Source organism: Ambystoma mexicanum, chromosome 11 (assembly GCF_040938575.1).
Source record: "Ambystoma mexicanum isolate Mex_15411 chromosome 11, UKY_AmexF1_1, whole genome shotgun sequence".
Classification (NCBI taxonomy): domain Eukaryota; kingdom Metazoa; phylum Chordata; class Amphibia; order Caudata; family Ambystomatidae; genus Ambystoma; species Ambystoma mexicanum.
The window spans coordinates 929,256,693-929,273,361 of record NC_090934.1 but is presented as its reverse complement, the minus strand read 5'-3'; the positions used below and the strand labels follow the sequence as shown (position 1 = coordinate 929,273,361).

Here is a 16,669-nt window from a genome sequence, read left to right as displayed (position 1 = left end):
AAGGAGCAACCAATCCGGATGAAACAGTGCCGCCACAACTATATAGTGCTATAATGACTGTCCAATCCTGTGCTGACTTAGTACCCTATGTTAATTGCATCACCTATGACGATTTTTCTCTTTATAATGTGATGTAATTGAGATATTTGTCAGAGCGCTCTCGGGCAGCAGAGTTCTTAGGATGCCAATTATATAAAATATTTTTTGAACTCTCGCAACCTGTTCTCTTAGCCTCATTCCCGTCAGGGGTGTGTCTCATTTACTCTTAATTACACGACTAAGACGGGGAGGGCTCTTACACACTTCCTATGTAATCACTAAAGGTATAGTATAAAGTGCTATTGTTGCTGATTTCACATCAAAGAAGTTATGTTTTGAGACTCGTGGGACCTGCTCCGATGTTCGCGCTTATAAAAATGTTTCCAGCCCGCAACTTAATGAGCATGGGAAAACGGACCTAAAGTAGCATTATAACACTAATATAGTCTGGCCAAAACAATAATAAAATAAAAAATGTAAAAATGCATGCTGGGAAACAAAGTAGCCTGCTATCTGCTCGCACAATACTACCAGTGAAAATGAGAAGATAGAAAGCTTATCCAGTGTGGTTTCAGCCTGTGATTCTGATGCTAGAAAACCCATTAGCCTTGTCTCCATACAAGTAGCTTGAGCGAGGGATAGTGTAAAAAAATCTAAATTCCAACATGCTGAACAGGCCAGATACAGGCTTGGTCAAAACTCCTGACCCCAAAGAAGCCCAAGGTACACTCAGGAAATCTAACCAATCCTAACCCTCACTCAATCAACACTCACAGGTGCAGACTCTAAGAGTAAAGCCCATCCGGCGAAGAACGGAACACAGTATAAATGCAATCAGCCCAAGTTGCTACGTGTAGGTTGCAGAAGCAGGAGGCTCATTTGTTTTGAAGCAGGATGGAAACTTGAGAGTGGTGGAAGAAGTGGAGACTGCAGCGCCGGATCAGACTGGAAAGGTAGCAGCAGTAGAGAGACGTGGTGGAAACGTCAGGAAGAGAGAGTGCACAGAAGGAAGGGGAGACAGTAAAAGAGACCGTGGTGGAGGGGGTAGCAGCTAAAAGTGAGAGGTGGCAGAAAGTGGTGGCGGAAAGGATATTGAAGGAGAAGTAGACAAGAGAAGTGGAGGTGGTGAGATCAGAAGCAGGACATGTCCAGGAGGAGAACACCACATCGGACAGAGAGGTGGTGGTGGAAGAACAGGGCAAAGAGGAGGCAGTGGAACCTAGGGGGCCAGGAGGAAGTGCAGAAATGATGGCCCGTTAGGGACACAGAACCAGCCACACTAAAAAAAGAAAGTTGGTAGGAAAGAAGCAAGAAGATCAAAGAGGGAAAGGGAGCATGAGGAAAGTCAGGACAAAGGTAGTAAGATTGAGAATTTCCCAGTGGGCCAGGGTGACCCTGAGCAGGACCAGACGGTGGGAGAAAAAACGAGATGGGAACACAAAGGTTATAAGCAGAGCAGAGAGGCAAAGGGGAAGAAATCAATGGTACACTTAACCCTGCATAGTGGCCCCTCTCTAGCTCATCCTGCTCTCTTCCAGGACTTGGAGCAAGAGTCAGACGTGGGTTATTGGAAAGCCAGCAACTAGCTAGAGGAACCAAGATAATTTGGGGCACCCGTTAGCCCACAGCACCAGAGAAGGGGCGGTTTAAGAAACTTCCTAGGAACTACATAGACATTGACATTGGCTCTAGGGGCCCGAAGACCTAACTACCCACATGCAGAAAATACATTTCTTTTGGGGAGAAAGACCATTCTATCATTATTTTCTGTGGGAGGATCACAGTTTTCTATTTAAGTTGACCCGTATGTGTGCATAATCCCGAAATAAAACTAGCAAACTGAAAATACTTCATACATCACCGAAGAAAATCCCAATTTAGAGGCCAACATTTTGTACCGTCAGATATTCATAGTGCTAAGGTGTCTCTCTAATGGGGAACTTGCTCTCCACAAACTATGAAAGTGAGCAACAGATAATTGCTATTGAACCAAGTGGCTAAAAAAAAGCAAACAAATATATGGACCACAGATAATATGAGCCAGGCAATTAAAGAACCCTCCCACGAAAACTTGTTCTAAAGCTCTACATTTTACCATTCTTTTTGCTATAGGTTAAGCACTGTCTTTCTAATTGAAGCAGCTATCTTACCTGTTGTTGCAGAGCAGGATCAAGTTCTGGACGGCGGCCATTGTAGAGTTATCATTCTGCCCAGTCACAAGGTGCCTGTCTAATACCACATGTACAGCATCTGGCTCGCTGGCTAAACAAAAAAACAGGCACTACAATTAAAATATCACATGCAGTCTTTATACCTATTTACAACTTTCTTCTTTCCATCAAACACCAAAATTACCCCTTTTATGGCTTAATATCTGCACATGTATTGACCTCCGATCAAAACAATGCAAATTAACATTTCTTTTCTACCCACAACACGTCAATAGAAGTTGTGCATATATATTTGTTAGTCTTGCATGGTGATAAGGTTTGTGGTAGTGAGTGGTTTTACTGCAACTTTTAATTTATGTTATTTTACTTTTGTTTTACTCCTCAGCACACGGAACAAAATCAGCACAGAAGTTATACATAATTGGTTCCATTCCCATTGTTTAAGAATCACTTGCTTGCTGAAGGTTTGGCAATTCAATCCAATTTAGTACTTCCTCAAAAGGGACAGTGATTAACCAATAATGCATGAAGTGGACTGCTATTAAAGTGAAATAATGCTCTAGGACAAAGTAATAGCTTAGAGAAGAGCCAATTGGAAAATAAATTCCTTGTAGGATTACACTATGGGACTACGGTTAGAAGTTTATTGTTTTCTCAAATAGGGCCACCATACTATAATATAAGCGATAAAATCTACAATCTGAAGTAAGTCATAATGCTGCATATTTGGCTGTGATAAAAAGAAGCACAGTTAACATTGATTCTGTTTTTTGACTAGAGTGCTTAAGGAAGATGCTACATTTATATGTTGCTGCTTCAGGGATTACAGAGGAGGCCAGCCAAGTAAGCGTAAAGGCTTTAGTTAATCTTCAAATAAGCCTTATAAGTACAATGAAGATAGGAGACCCTCGCTGACTACCTCATTCATACACAGCTCCTCCCCAACTCACATTCCCATGTAAAATTAATTTAAAGCACCCAACATTCTCTGAGCTGTACATGCACACTGCATTTATCAACATTCCACCTTCAGTCATCATGACCAGCATGGCGAGCACACAGGACACCACAGACGACAACGAAAGACAGAAGCAATCAGACTACTACATCAATGTAGTAAGGCTCAAACAGTGGCAGACAGGGAAAGACCTTTAAATTCTGCTGTCAAGCAAGGCCCACCGCCAGGGTGCATGGGAAACGGATGATAAGAAAGTAGAGAGGTGTCACTGTGGAAAAGCAAACATGGAGTAAATTGAACACTGATGTAGAAAATGACTGAGAACAAAAGGACAACGTTGAATGGGGGTCCTCAACAAGTTTTGGTGGAGCAACAACAAAGAGTGGGTGGGAAGAGCAAGGTGATTTAGGGCAGGAATTAAAGTGCTATTTCACCTGAACCTGAAATGGAGTAGGAGCAGGTCAATCGTGTATATTGTTAGGATGCAACAGAAGTAAGCCTGCCTTACGTGGATTACTGATGCGCCAACATGAAAATCCACTACAGCATTTGCATTCTACCAATCTACTGAACACAGTAGAACATGTTTTAAAATGAGGTGCACATTTCAATGGGCACTCCCTCTTAGAACAAATCTCTCACAGTGGTGTCAAAACAATAGGTTGCTGCATAAATGACATACAGGGCACTGCACAAAGAACACGTTACTTAACATTCTGACTGATATGGTATTCCTCCCACAGATTACTTATCTCTTCGTACAGATCTAAAGGTGTAGACTGGATTGTAAACTTTTGGCTGCCTGCTGGTGGAACTACCCACCGAGGCCAGCATCAATAGTGCCTTTATGCACTGGAAACACCACCACTGGCATATGTACTGAGCAGTGCACGCTCTTTTACCTAGTGCTGACCCAATTTCCCCAGGTAACAAAAGCAAAGGAACAGTGTACTTACCAATAAGATTACAAGCAATCTGTTTGAGGTGTCGGCTGAAGGGTTGATGAGGAATCTATGGGAAGAATACAATAGACCTCAGAAAGATCATTCTCCAGCATGGGGTCTGGCATGGATTCACATGCTCATGAATATTCCCTGTCGTCAGGCTGGGGATCCTCGGTAAAGAAAAAAAATCAGTTTCAGTTTCGTTTCTGAACTTTCTACTAATACCCAATCACTGATCTCTGAGTCATACTGCCCCCAGCCTTAAGCTCCACCGATTCTTCTTCCGATTAACGAGGACCCGTTTCGGAATTTTCTACACCCATCAAGGGCGAATTTTCACTTCTTGGAGGATTCCGGAAGATCTTTGAGGCCTACCCCGCTCAGTCATGGCCCAGGACAAAGGCGACTTGACACCTGTTGGATACAAGATGTTTAGGATCTGCCCTGTATGTGGAATACAGAATGTCTTCAAGGAAGAGGAGCACTCCCGGTGCCTCTACTGCCTTCATAACGACAAATCGCATGTGGAGAAGGGCTGTGCGTTCTGTAAGAACATGTCCGTCCGGACAATGAAGGACCATTGTAGTCGGCTCACTAACTGGCTGGAAGGGAAGAGCCCAGCAGCAGGTGAGAAGAAGAAGTCCGAGCGGTCTTCTAAGACCTTTGAGGGCGCTCCGGCGACAGGGGCCCAACAAAAGGTTAAGCACCGCGAGTCTGCAGGCACCAGGAGCGCAGTTGGTTCGGGCTCCTCAGCTGCCAGGCAGGGCGCAATGTCACCGACGCCATCATCCACGAGCCAACGCTCTGGGTTGGTGAAAAGGAAGTCGGAGAACCCGGGTAAGCTTCAGGAGAAGCCCCGGTCGATCCTGACGGAGACAGCCAAGGGGGGGGGCGAGGCGGTGCCCCCACCCCGTAAGGTCGTGAAGGCCCAGATTCACCCGGCGAAGGCATCGATTGAAGGAGTTGTGGCTGCCCAGGCGAAGTCTGCGGAGGCTACCCCAGTGGAGACGACCTCTGGGCCTAGAGTTTCCCTGCTACCCAGGAGGGAAATATCTTTCCAGCCTATCGAGAAGACCCCTTTAAAACCCTGGGATGAGAAAGGGGGGGCATGGTAGCCTTAACGGACACAGATACCACCTCCAACGATGAGCTGGCTGGCGTCAAAAAGATACTGGACAAGAAGTTCGAGGAAGCCAGGGCCTACGGGAGGGATCCCGACGAGGCGGACGTAGAGAGCAACGGTGGGGCCAACGAGAAACCACGGAGGAAACGGAGGACCCCGCGCCCCAGCCTTCGCTCCCGTCGCAACCGATGCCACAAGACAATACAGGAGCAATCTTGATGGCTTTGCAGGACCTGTGTACGGAGATAAGGACAAGGTTGCCCTTACCTCCAGCGGACGATCCAGCGGCGCCTGGACCGTCGGGGAGCCCACCGAACAAGCGGAGGCGAGTCCATCCTCCACCTCCCTTCCAGCCTTCACTCCATCCCCTCCTCTGAGGGACGGCGACGACGGGGGACGGACGATGACGGTACGGATCTCCCATCACCCCCTGCCCGGGCCTCCCCACCCAATGAAATTGGCTCCTTTCACGCCATGATCGCCAGGGCATCAGAGCTTTTCCAGCTATGCCCCGAAGAGCAGAAGGAGGAAGGGTTCCTCTACCAATGACGGGAGGCCAAGAGGAATATCGTCCTCTCAGTCCCCTTACTGGACAACATCTGGGACAAAGGACTGTCCCTTCTGAAGAACCCGTCCACGGACCCTGCGAAGTGGGACCGGTACGAGAAGAAGTACTGTGTCCCGGACTGCGCTCCTATGTGCCTCAGGGCACAGCCGTCCCCGGATTCGGTGGTTTGCGTTGCGGCCAAGAAGAAATCGGCAGGGGCGACAGCATCAACTTCCACTTCCCCGCCGGACGCCGAGGGGAAGAAGCTGGATGCCATGGGACAACGGGTCATCTCGACGACCATCAAGGCGGCCAACGCCCTCGCGATCGTGGCGCGTTACGACAGGGAGCTGTGGTTCACGATCGCTTCCATCCTGGACTTCCTCCCAGATGACAAGAGTGCAGAAGCCCTTGAAATCCTGCAAGAAGGTGAGGTAGCGTACCACGCCATCACAGTGGCCACGCACATCGCCGACACCAGCTTTCGCCAGATGGGCAACAGCGTTTGCCTTCACCGGCACTGTTGGCTCAAGGCCACTGATTTCCGTCAGGACGTGCAGACCAGGGTACTGGACATGCCCTTCGACAGGAACAACCTGTTTGGCAAGGCAGTGGACGAGTCACTGCAGGCCATCAAGGCGGACAGCGAGACGGCCCGGGCCCTGGGTTCTCTCCATCAGCGACGGCCGTCCTTTCGGACTTCCGGAGGCAAGTCTCAAGGAGCCTCCAAAGGATTCGGCGGCAGTTCCTCGTTGCCGCCAGTCAGCCCGCTCCTCGTCGCAGGAAGCCTATGGAGGCCGCAACAAGACAGGAGGACACAGTCGTCGTCGCCAAGGAGGCCAAGGTGGCAAGGCCTTGGCGAAACAAGACTGAACCGACCTTGACATCGGGCCCCCACCCGAGCACCCGGTGGGAGGCCGGCTGGAGAAATTAGTTAGCGTTTGGGAGTCCATTTCTACTGACCATTGGGTGCTTGATGCCCTGGAGTTCCAAAGAAAGTGTCCCCGTTTTCCACCTGTGGCCAGGAAAGAAAACCACGTGCCACAGCTGCTTCTGGCGGTACGAGCAATGCTAAAAAAGGGCACGATAGAAATCGTCCCAAAGCGGCTCTGGGGCTCCGGAGTATACTCGCATACTTCCTCGTCTGAAAGAAGAACGGCAGCTGGGGGCCCATCCTAGACCTTCGCCGCCTCAACAGATACATTAAGTCCCAGAAGTTCTGGATAGTCACCCTTCAGCACATGCTGGGACAATTGGAGGAAGGCGACTTCCTGTCGTCGCTGGACTTGGAGGATGCTTACTTCCACGTCTCGATACGCAAAGGACACCGAAGGTTCCTACGGTTCGTGGTCCAAGGGCGGCACTACCAGTTCATGGCCCTGCCCTTCGGATTGAAGTCAGCGCCAAGGTTCTTCACCAAGAGCCTGGCACCGGTGGCGGCGCGGCTTCGCCTTCAGGGGATCCACGTATACCCCTATCTGGATGATTGGCTCATCCGAGCAAAGTCAAGAGAACTCGCCGTCGTTCACACAGCGAAGACCACCCGTCTGCTTGGTACCGTCGCAGGACGCCCTGTTCCTGGGAGCCAGACCCGACACAGTGGCACGGTTGGCTTCACCGTCGGAGGAGAGGACGAAAGCCATCCTCGGAAAGGTACAACAGCTGTTGACCATGGAAGTGACAAGGGTGGGGTCCATCAAGTCCCTGCTCGGCATAATGTCATTGTGCATCTACCTCGTACGTCTGTGCAGGTTGCGGATGCGGCCACTAAAGGAGTTCCTCGACGCCCGTTGGATGCAAGCGGCGGGCAGCTTCGAAGACAAGATCTCCCTCAATGAGATTTTCCGCCAAGTGATCCGGTGGTGGGGCAAGCACGCACATCTAGCTGCCGGCATGGACTTCCAGACCCTGGAACATCAAGAAACAGTGACAGACGCCTCCCTGGAGGGATGGGGAGCGCATACCCGAGATCTCCACTTAAGAGGCCTTTGGCTCCCGGAGGAGAGGTCACTAAATATCAATGTCCTGGAGCTCTGAGCCATGTTCTGGGCCCACAGGCCTTTCCTTCCGTCCCTCAAGGGCAAAGTGGTACGGATCTTCACCGACAACACTGACAACGATTTCTGTCATCCGGAAGCAGGGGGGCACCAGATCCCCAGCCCTATCCAAGGAAGCGCAGGATCTGTGGCACTGGGCCGTCACCTAGGGGATGTTATTGGTACCTTTTCATCTGGCAGGTGTGAAAAACAGTGTCACCGACTGACTCAGCAGGGAGCTGCGCTCTTGCCACGAGTGGGAGTTTCGGCAGGATCAAGTGGATCTCTTATTCCGATGATGGGGCAGTCCCCAGATCGACCTGTTCGCGACGGCAGCGAACACCAAGTGCCGGAGGTTCGCCAACAGGTTTCCCCAGCCGGAGAGCATGGGCGATGCTTTCTTCTTCCCCTGGGACGGCCTGTTCCTGTATGCGTTCCCACCGTTGCTTCTGCGACTCAGTCAACTCAGACGGTCCCGGTGCAGGATGATCCTTGTCGCACCGGCGTGGCCGAGGCAGATATGGTTCCTGGACCTTCTGGACTGGTCAGCGTCCCCCCCCCTCCCCGAGTCAAACTGCCGAAAGAGGTGCCATCCTACACCACGACCCAGGATCGCTGAACCTGCAGGCCTGGCTCCTGCAGCACTAGAGTTTGGAGGCTATGATATCCTGGCGGACTGCAAGGAGGTACTTGCAAAGGCCAGGGATTCCTCGACTCTTAGTTCTATGGGCACAAATGGAAGAGGTTTTCTGTCTGGTGCCGTGCACAGAAGATCAACCCTCTACGGATTACGTCCCCTCAGGTGCTGCCGTACTTGTTGTCGCTGGCTAAGGCGGGGCTGGCACATGCCTCCATCAAGATCCATGTGGCGGCTATCTCCTGCTACACCAGAACTCTGGGGCGGTCATCGCTGTGGTCTCACCACCTGGTGAAGGAGTTCATGAGAGGACTGTTCCGCTCGTTCCCGCCGGTGAAGGCTCTGGCCCCGTGTGGGAGCTCAACATGGTGCTGACCAGGCTCATGGGACCCCATTTGAGCCCTTGCATTCGGCACCTCTGAAGTTCCCATCGTGGAAGACAGCGTTTCTTGTAGCCATCACCCCCGCACGATGAGTGGGAGAGATCCAGGCCCTCTCCTGTAAACCTCCATACCCGACAGTCCACGAGACGAGGGTAGTGCGGAGGACGCACCCCTCCTTCATGCCCAAGGTGCCGTCGGACTTTCATCTCAACGAGCCCTTGGTGTTACCCGTTTTCTTCCTGTCGCCTTCGTCGCCAGCTGAGAGGACTTTGCACTCGCTGGATGTAGTTAGAGCGCTGAAGTTCTAGGTGGACTGCACCCATGCTGGAGAACAACAGTTACAGGTAAGTAACTTGTTCCTTACCTTCCTCACAGATTCCCCATCCTTGTAAAGACTTGCATGGTCGTGCAGTGAGGGAATATTTGGGGGTTTGAGTCCCCAACTTGCTCATCTTTGCCTGCCAGATAGTCAAGGCAATGATGTTTTGCAAAGGTCTGTAGTCGCCACAGGTAGCCCCAGTAGAACAAGCTCCAAGTTTAACAGGCATTTCTTTCTTAGCAAGCTCCTAGCAAGTTTATATGCAAAGGAAAATCCAATGTGAGGGTACACCGTTGTTTCAGCTAACTGAATTAGCTTGTGGTAATTCATTGCGATGCAATTACTTTGTGGTGCAATAAAACATGTAAGTATGTTTGGGGAGAAAGGATATACGGCAGAGGGAGGTGGGTAGGGAGGAATGCCCCCCAATAAAATAAAACATTAAGAAATAAAACCCACAAAGTAATTTCATCAAAGTGAATGACCAAGAAGTAATTCAATCAGATGAAAAACATAGAACACATTGTGATGCTTGATGTGTTAGACCTCCCCTAGACCACGCACCAAAAGGTCTGGAATGTGAGCACTGCAACCTTGTAGTGACACATTGAACGGTGAGCTGAGAGAGGGCTCAATGGTGCCCTCAGAAGAAGATTTGCAGCACACCACTACTGTAGGTCGGTGCAAACTTGAGGTTCCCCCAGAAAGGGGTCCCCACGTGGCTCCAATATTGTGGCCAGAGTCCTTAGTCACCACTGAAGAAAGCGCATCCCCATTCTGACCTTATAACCACGAAGCCTGAGGAAGATCTTGGCTGCGGATCTCTAATGCTTTGAGAACTGCTGAAAAGTGTGTTGGATACTTTGATCCTTCTCATGAAGCAGTTGAGCCTGTCTTCCACAGGAGAGAGATGGGAAAAGAAGAAATCAGGTTTGCAGGAGTAGTGGCTGAGAATACAGAATTGGATTGCTTTCTGCTTGATGGACTAGATGTCCCGGCAGAAAGCAGATGTCCTCTTCCACGAGTAGCGCTGCATGACTGCTTGAATGCCTGTGGCGCATGCTACATAGTCAGCAGTGTTTTGCCCAGTCTGGATCAGCTATTTCGTCAGCTTCTTCCCACCCAACATGCATTTCGGGAAGGTCATCCTGCATGTCAGGTGGCACAGGTTTTCCTGCCTCTTTTGCTGTATTCCACATCAAATGGAGTGTCTTATTAATGCTGAGAGTTTGGATCCTGTAAAATAAGCATGAACAAAAGAGCTTTCCAGGGTACGGTGTAAACAAGAAGATTAATCCCGAGCCAGACAATGCTTTTCAGCCACAGGAGCTATTCTGCAGGAGGATGGAAGCAGGCAGGGCTGGCACAATGATGCCACATACAAGTCTGCTTTCGGTGAGGTGTGCCCCACCAAAACCACTTCTTGAGCCCTTCACCAGGTACCATGGCCCATGGTGTGCTGAGGTTTCCTATGCTCAGAGAAGAGAGATGGGAGATGAGAGATAAGTATGGTTGGTTGTTTGACTGGACCCAGAAGTTGTAGGAGTGCTGGGGTGTGGAGCAGAGGGAATTGAACGAAATTACCTAACCCAAAATGACTGACCTCACCAAAAGACCTAAAACACACACCACGAAAAGTTCTAACTACCAAAGGTTAGAACTTTTCGTGGTGTGTGTTCAGGTCTTTTGGTGAGGTTGGTCTAAAAAAAAAAAAGAAAAAAAAAGGCTGTGGGGGTGTCCCCCGCAACACCCCGCTCACTATAGCATAGTGAGCAGGGGTTACAGGGGAAACCCCTGCAGCTGCCCGAAAAAAAAAAAAAAAAGAACCCTGCAGCGCCGGTTCCTGATCACCGAAGTGAAAGGGAACCGCTGGTGCAGGGATACAGCATGTTGCAATGACAGGCAAGTGGGGTGGGGGTCTGGGCGTATATTAGTATGGCTTGATTTTTAATGGAAATGTTTGCATGGAAAATGTACAAACATTTTCTATTGCGTAAATAACCAAGGCGAACATTTCCGTCGCAGGTAAATTACCTGCAGACAAATCACACAGATCCGAGCAGAGCAACATCTGTCCCTGTGATCCTCATGCCAGTCTCACAGAATGCCTCCAGGAGCAACTAGGGGTATGTTTCTGGCAATGCAAGGGTTGGAATAAACCTGATGGAGTTCATCCTCTGAGCCGGATTCACCCCTTTTGATATTGTGTTGTGCCAGTTTGACACTTTATCAAGAGGTTGTATGGGTGAGGTAGGATTGAAAATGCCTGCAGGGGGAGAGATGGGTGTCTTGCGGTTTGATGACCCTCACTGGCTTCTGCATGGAGGCTGCTCAAATACCCTACAGGGGTATATAGTACTTTTGATCTCTGTGCTTTCACAGAAGTGATCAGTACTCTGAAGGGGACTAGATGTAGACTCTGATCTCCACCGCTACCCCCAACCTAAGAGGAACGGAAAGCAAACTAAGCCAAAAGTCATCCCTACTGTACAAAAGAGGAGAGTAAAAGCAGTGTGGGCACCAAGACTGTGAGATAACCAAACTCCCCCAAAACAGTAAATGTGCAAAAGTGATTTCTACCACCAATGACCCTTGGAGGGCTTTGCGGAAGGTGCCTACAGAGGCAGAGCACCTTACAAAACATCAACCGAAAATAAACATGTATTTTTCAAACTCTCTAGATGCGATAATAGCAGATTAATTGGAGGTGGTGCTGGGCTCAGAGCGGCAAATGAATGAGACAGGCCTGATGTGGTCATAAACAATGATCCAGACTCAATGCCATTTTTTTACAACCTCACCTGCACATTTGCGGGGAACAGAGAGCAGAGAGATAGGATGATAGAGAGTTTTGCCAGCACAACTTTGTTTATTTCTACACCAGGCCAAAAGCCACCCCAAAGTCTGAAGTAATGGATAGAATAAAGGATATCCTCGAAGCTACGATAGCCATCTCTACTTCTCCTGAATTAGGACCTTTGAAGCAAGGTCATTGTTGAGAAGATCTTACAACCCCTGTGAAGCAGCTACCCCTAGATAAAATGCCCCCATCTATCCGTGGAAACCAGCAGAGTCAATTTCCAAACCCCCTGAATGACATTCATTGACTTAGGGATGTAACTAAAGACCTGGCCGGAGCATTGAAGAAGGTTAACCGCAATGTTAGCCCAACTAAAAGGGGGTCCCTGCAGCTGGAGGGGTGGTTGAGTAGCCCAAGGGAAGAAGCAAGTCCCCAGATGAAGGACAAGGTGGAGGCGCTGCTGGGAGCCCATCAGACCCACTTACAACCACAGTCAGTGTGGGAAGAGACAATAGAACCACACTAGCCAACATGTTTATCTGAGGAGGGTTCTGTTGTCCCACCCAAGCCCTTAGAAGACTGAATTAACGAATGCTGCCCTGGTCCCCATGCCTCAGGAGACAATTCCCATCTGGGGAAACAGGGGGGTGGGGGCCACTGGTGCAAGGGTAAACGGTGGATGATGGTAGCTTGCAAGATGCAATCTAATCAACATTGACTGAGAGATTAAGTGAACGGATACTCAGGTGACTGTGCTGCCATTTATATTGGGTGTGAGGGCCATGGGCTTCAGGATTTAATTGTAGAGTGTACATCCTTTTTTCAAACAGTGTACCCCAGAAGGCCCATAATACATCATCAGATACCTAGGAGAGGAGAAGATGGTAGCGAGTTCCCCAGGATTAGGGTTGTTTGACCGAAGTGTATATATTCACAGCGGGATTGACCATAGCCAACTTCACTGCAAATCTGTTTTCACTGTGGCAAAACAACCCAAATCATGACCTACTCCCAACCTCCCAGCCCCTTCCCCATCTTACCTTTTTTCTCTCCACCGCTCCTCCTGCGGCGTCAGATCCGACGCAGAGACCGGTTTTATTTTTAAATCATTAAGCGGTCGGGTGCGGGGGACCCCCCAGCAACCCCTGCTATTATAATGAACAAGGGTGCGGGGGACACCCCGCTTCCCCGGTTCACTATAATGCCATTCGAATGGGAGATTTGATCGCAATGATAGTATTCGATAAAATCTTTGATCATATCTCTAATTCAAAAAAATATTTTTGGTCAACTTGGCTAATACCAGTTCTCCCACCTCTCAAGAGACCTCAGGGTCCCTCAAGATTCAGCAATTGCAGTGGACTGGAACCTAGAGAGATATGAGATGGGAGTCTTGAAAATAGCTTGAATACTGGGACAGCTCTGGTAGGATCCAGAATATTCAGTGGTGATGTACAGTGTGAGGAGAGGGTTTATAGCATGCAAATACATGAGATAGTTGGAATAGGCATTAATATAGAAGATGAAGAATGGCTAAAGTATCTTTCCATCTGTGACATTTGTATGATTCAGGAAACCTACCTTTTGACCACCTTCCAGCACACAGAGTTATCAGTTCATGCCATGCTACGAAGCAAATGGCGTGCCAAGGGAAGTTTAGTGACATCAGTGTCAACGGTGAGGGCTGGAGAATGGTTTTGATCAGTTTGAAAACGATAGTTCCTATTGTGGTAGACGTAGGAGACGTACAAGTAGACATGTTTCAAGGGTGCTTATTAAAGAAAATAGAAAACTCTGACATAGTGCTATGTCTACGAAGAGGATCCCTATCTTAGAAATAACAAAGTGCTTGTCTCACAAAAAATCTCACAAAAAATATCTGTCCCCCGTCCAAATCTAATCTGTCTTGTGCTAGCCCTACCATTAAAGCCAAACAACATGATAAGCTGAAGCAAGTTTGTTTCACTATACTTCGGGCTCCAGGTGGCTGGTTAGGCAAAATTTGTATGCAGTACCCTCTAGGAGCACTACAAACAACTAGGACTGCAGGTATAGGCAACCCAACCTTTGGTATATACTTGTACTACACAGTTTTGGTAGCGTATTGAGCAGCCAGGCTCATCTCAAGGAGGAGAAATGTGAGCTGTAGTGGAGTTACAAAGATTCACAGTTACAGGTATTCAAATAAACTCTTACACTAAAGGTTTCTTGCATAAACAATTAATAATGTATTTATCAGACAGTTATAAAGCCTTCTTCAGAAGGGAGCAATAGAATAGTAACACAAATATACTTCAATACTGTACACTCTGAGTTTCTGAAACAGACAAGGCCCTTTTGGGATGGCCCACAGACGCAACCTACACCCACAGGTGACTTCAGTAACAAGGGTGCTGAGGACATCAATACCTTACTGCTGGCATTCAGAACGCTCTTAAAAAGTAGGTAAAAGGCAAAAGTTATTAGAACACAAGAAATTACAAATAGCCATAAGCAGGGCTAATACTTTCAGATAGCACTTGGAAGGTTTTTGTATAGGATGCGACACTTCAGGTAAGTATAAGTCTTTGCACAAGTTCTTAGGAGTCTTTGAGAATAAAAGGAATCAAATGTAGGGCCACAAGCTGATTAGACTTGTGAGTGTCATGACCCTTACCCCTGGCCCTCACTGGCAACTCAGCCGTTCTAGTTAGGGCCAGGTCAAAGGCCTTAAAACCTCATCCAAGACTCTCTTGGAGTCAGGCTCATAACCATCATGAAGACCAACATTAGAATGGGACTATTTACTTGGGACTATTTAACTTTGGGGGGGAGGGGGTTCAGCTAACATGGAGGTACATATATAGCTCAGTTACAAGGAACTGAGCTGTGCGGTCTAGTCTTTTGGGGGTGGCAGGCCTGGGACTACTTTACCTGGACTACTTTGGGTGTGGCAGGCCTGGGACTATTTTACCTGAGATTATTTAAACCACACCCAAACAGCAGAACATGCTTCGCGTTATTCTGCTGTGGGCAGCGTAACGCTCACTGTGTCCAGTTCTTTGATACCAGCTTACCTGAAACTAAGGACCTGCAGAGAGAGAAAGAACACTGCGAAACTTACCTGGAACAGTTCCTGTCTTCAATCCATCGCCGACTTCAGTTCCACTCACACATCCGGCACCGAATGCATCCTGAAATACCATAACCTGGAAAGAGGAGAAAGAAAGACAGCATTAGTAAGCGTTTACTCACGTTTCCTCCCGATCGAAGAAAGCCACACAATTCTTACCTGGGTAGTCATCTCCTGGTCAGTATCATCGCTGGAACATTACGGCGCTTGGCGTGGAACATTGCGACCTGCAAGGATAGAAAAGACGCAGGTTAGCAATTTAAAAGGCAAAACAGCGCTTCGCATCGCGCATTACTCACCGGACAGCATCGCGCACACCGCGCTTTCGCCTACCGGCCCATGCTCATCTTCAAACTGCATGACAACACCAAAATATCTTTCCATACCTAAAAGGAAAGAAGCAAGACATTATTATTCGAACTAAGAGGAACATAAGAACTGCATATAAAGACGGTAAAGCAGCAAACCCACAGAGTCGCAGCAGGCCTGGATTCCCGCAGGGGGGCTTGCACCAATGAAGTAACTTGGTCGCTGCTCGCCCCCCACATCTACGCGCCCCTGCCACGAGGAGCAAGACGGAGAATCCACCTTTTACAATATTAAGACCCATCTTTAACCAGAGGCCTTACCAAGGGACCGGGAGAGGGTTTGAGAGTGCAAATCATCCAACCGGGCTGAGTGGCGTCCACGTGGATACCAGGTGAGCGTAACAGAACGCAAAGTCTCAATAATATTATCCACCTGGGCGTCATGGAGACTTCAGAGATTGACCAGTTAGCTCAGTTGTTGGGGCAGTTACGCGCTGAAGTACATTCAGCCAGGCAAGAAACCAATGCTCTTAGGAGGGATTTGATTATTACTAAGGATCGTACTGACGAAATAAGTAGACAATTGCTCCAATCACAGGCAGGACAGACCCCATTGCCTGGTAACATTTCCACCAGCACCTGTACCAACTTCTACCAATCCAGTACAAATAACCCTTCCTGGGGCAGTTCCTTTGGGTCCACCTGAACGATTTACAGGGGACCCCAAGAAGTACGCAACATTCATGAACCAGTGTCGTCTTCATTTCCTTTGCAGACCTGGGGCTTTTCCGAAAGACCAAGCGCGGGTTGCTTTTGTTTTGTCATATCTGAGCGACAGTGCTGCGGATTGGTCGGTACCATTGGTAAGTCATGACCCGTTGTTACATGACTTTGGGCATTTCCAGATGGAAATGGAAAAACTCTTTGCTCGTCATACCCAAGGCCAAGCATTAGACAAACTTTTGTCACTCCGTCAAGGAAGTCAAGACTTGCTTACATATATAGCAACATTTAACAGACTAGTCGTTGAAGCTGGGTGGCCTGAGAAAAAAGGACCACACTATTTCATCGGGGTCTACAAGGGGGAACTAAAAGATGTCCTTGCTCAAGTGGTTAACCCACCTAAAGACTGTGCAGAATTCATCAACCTTGTGGGGCAATTAGATCACAGATTACAAGACCGAAAAGCGGACCGGATAAGGTTAGACACTTGAGCTGTGTATGTCCGGTCAAAGGATAAAGGTCCACTTACATTGGAAAACAAGGTAGAACCCATGCAAATCGGAGGTGTA

At 48.6% G+C, this 16,669-nt stretch overlaps 1 protein-coding gene across 2 annotated transcripts in view; it reads right to left on the bottom strand.

Moving 5' to 3' along the window:
* The window catches only part of GATD1 (glutamine amidotransferase class 1 domain containing 1), a 160,564-nt gene that overhangs the window by 18,630 nt on the left and 125,265 nt on the right, over positions 1–16,669 (bottom strand). Inside the window, exon 7 of one of the 2 annotated variants that reach the window (XM_069624035.1) lies at positions 2,190–2,301. In XM_069624035.1, coding sequence (XP_069480136.1) covers positions 2,190–2,301 — 112 coding nt within the window. Of the gene's footprint in view, positions 1–2,185; positions 2,302–16,669 lie in introns of those variants that run through there. The other variant, XM_069624036.1, reaches the window with a different exon arrangement.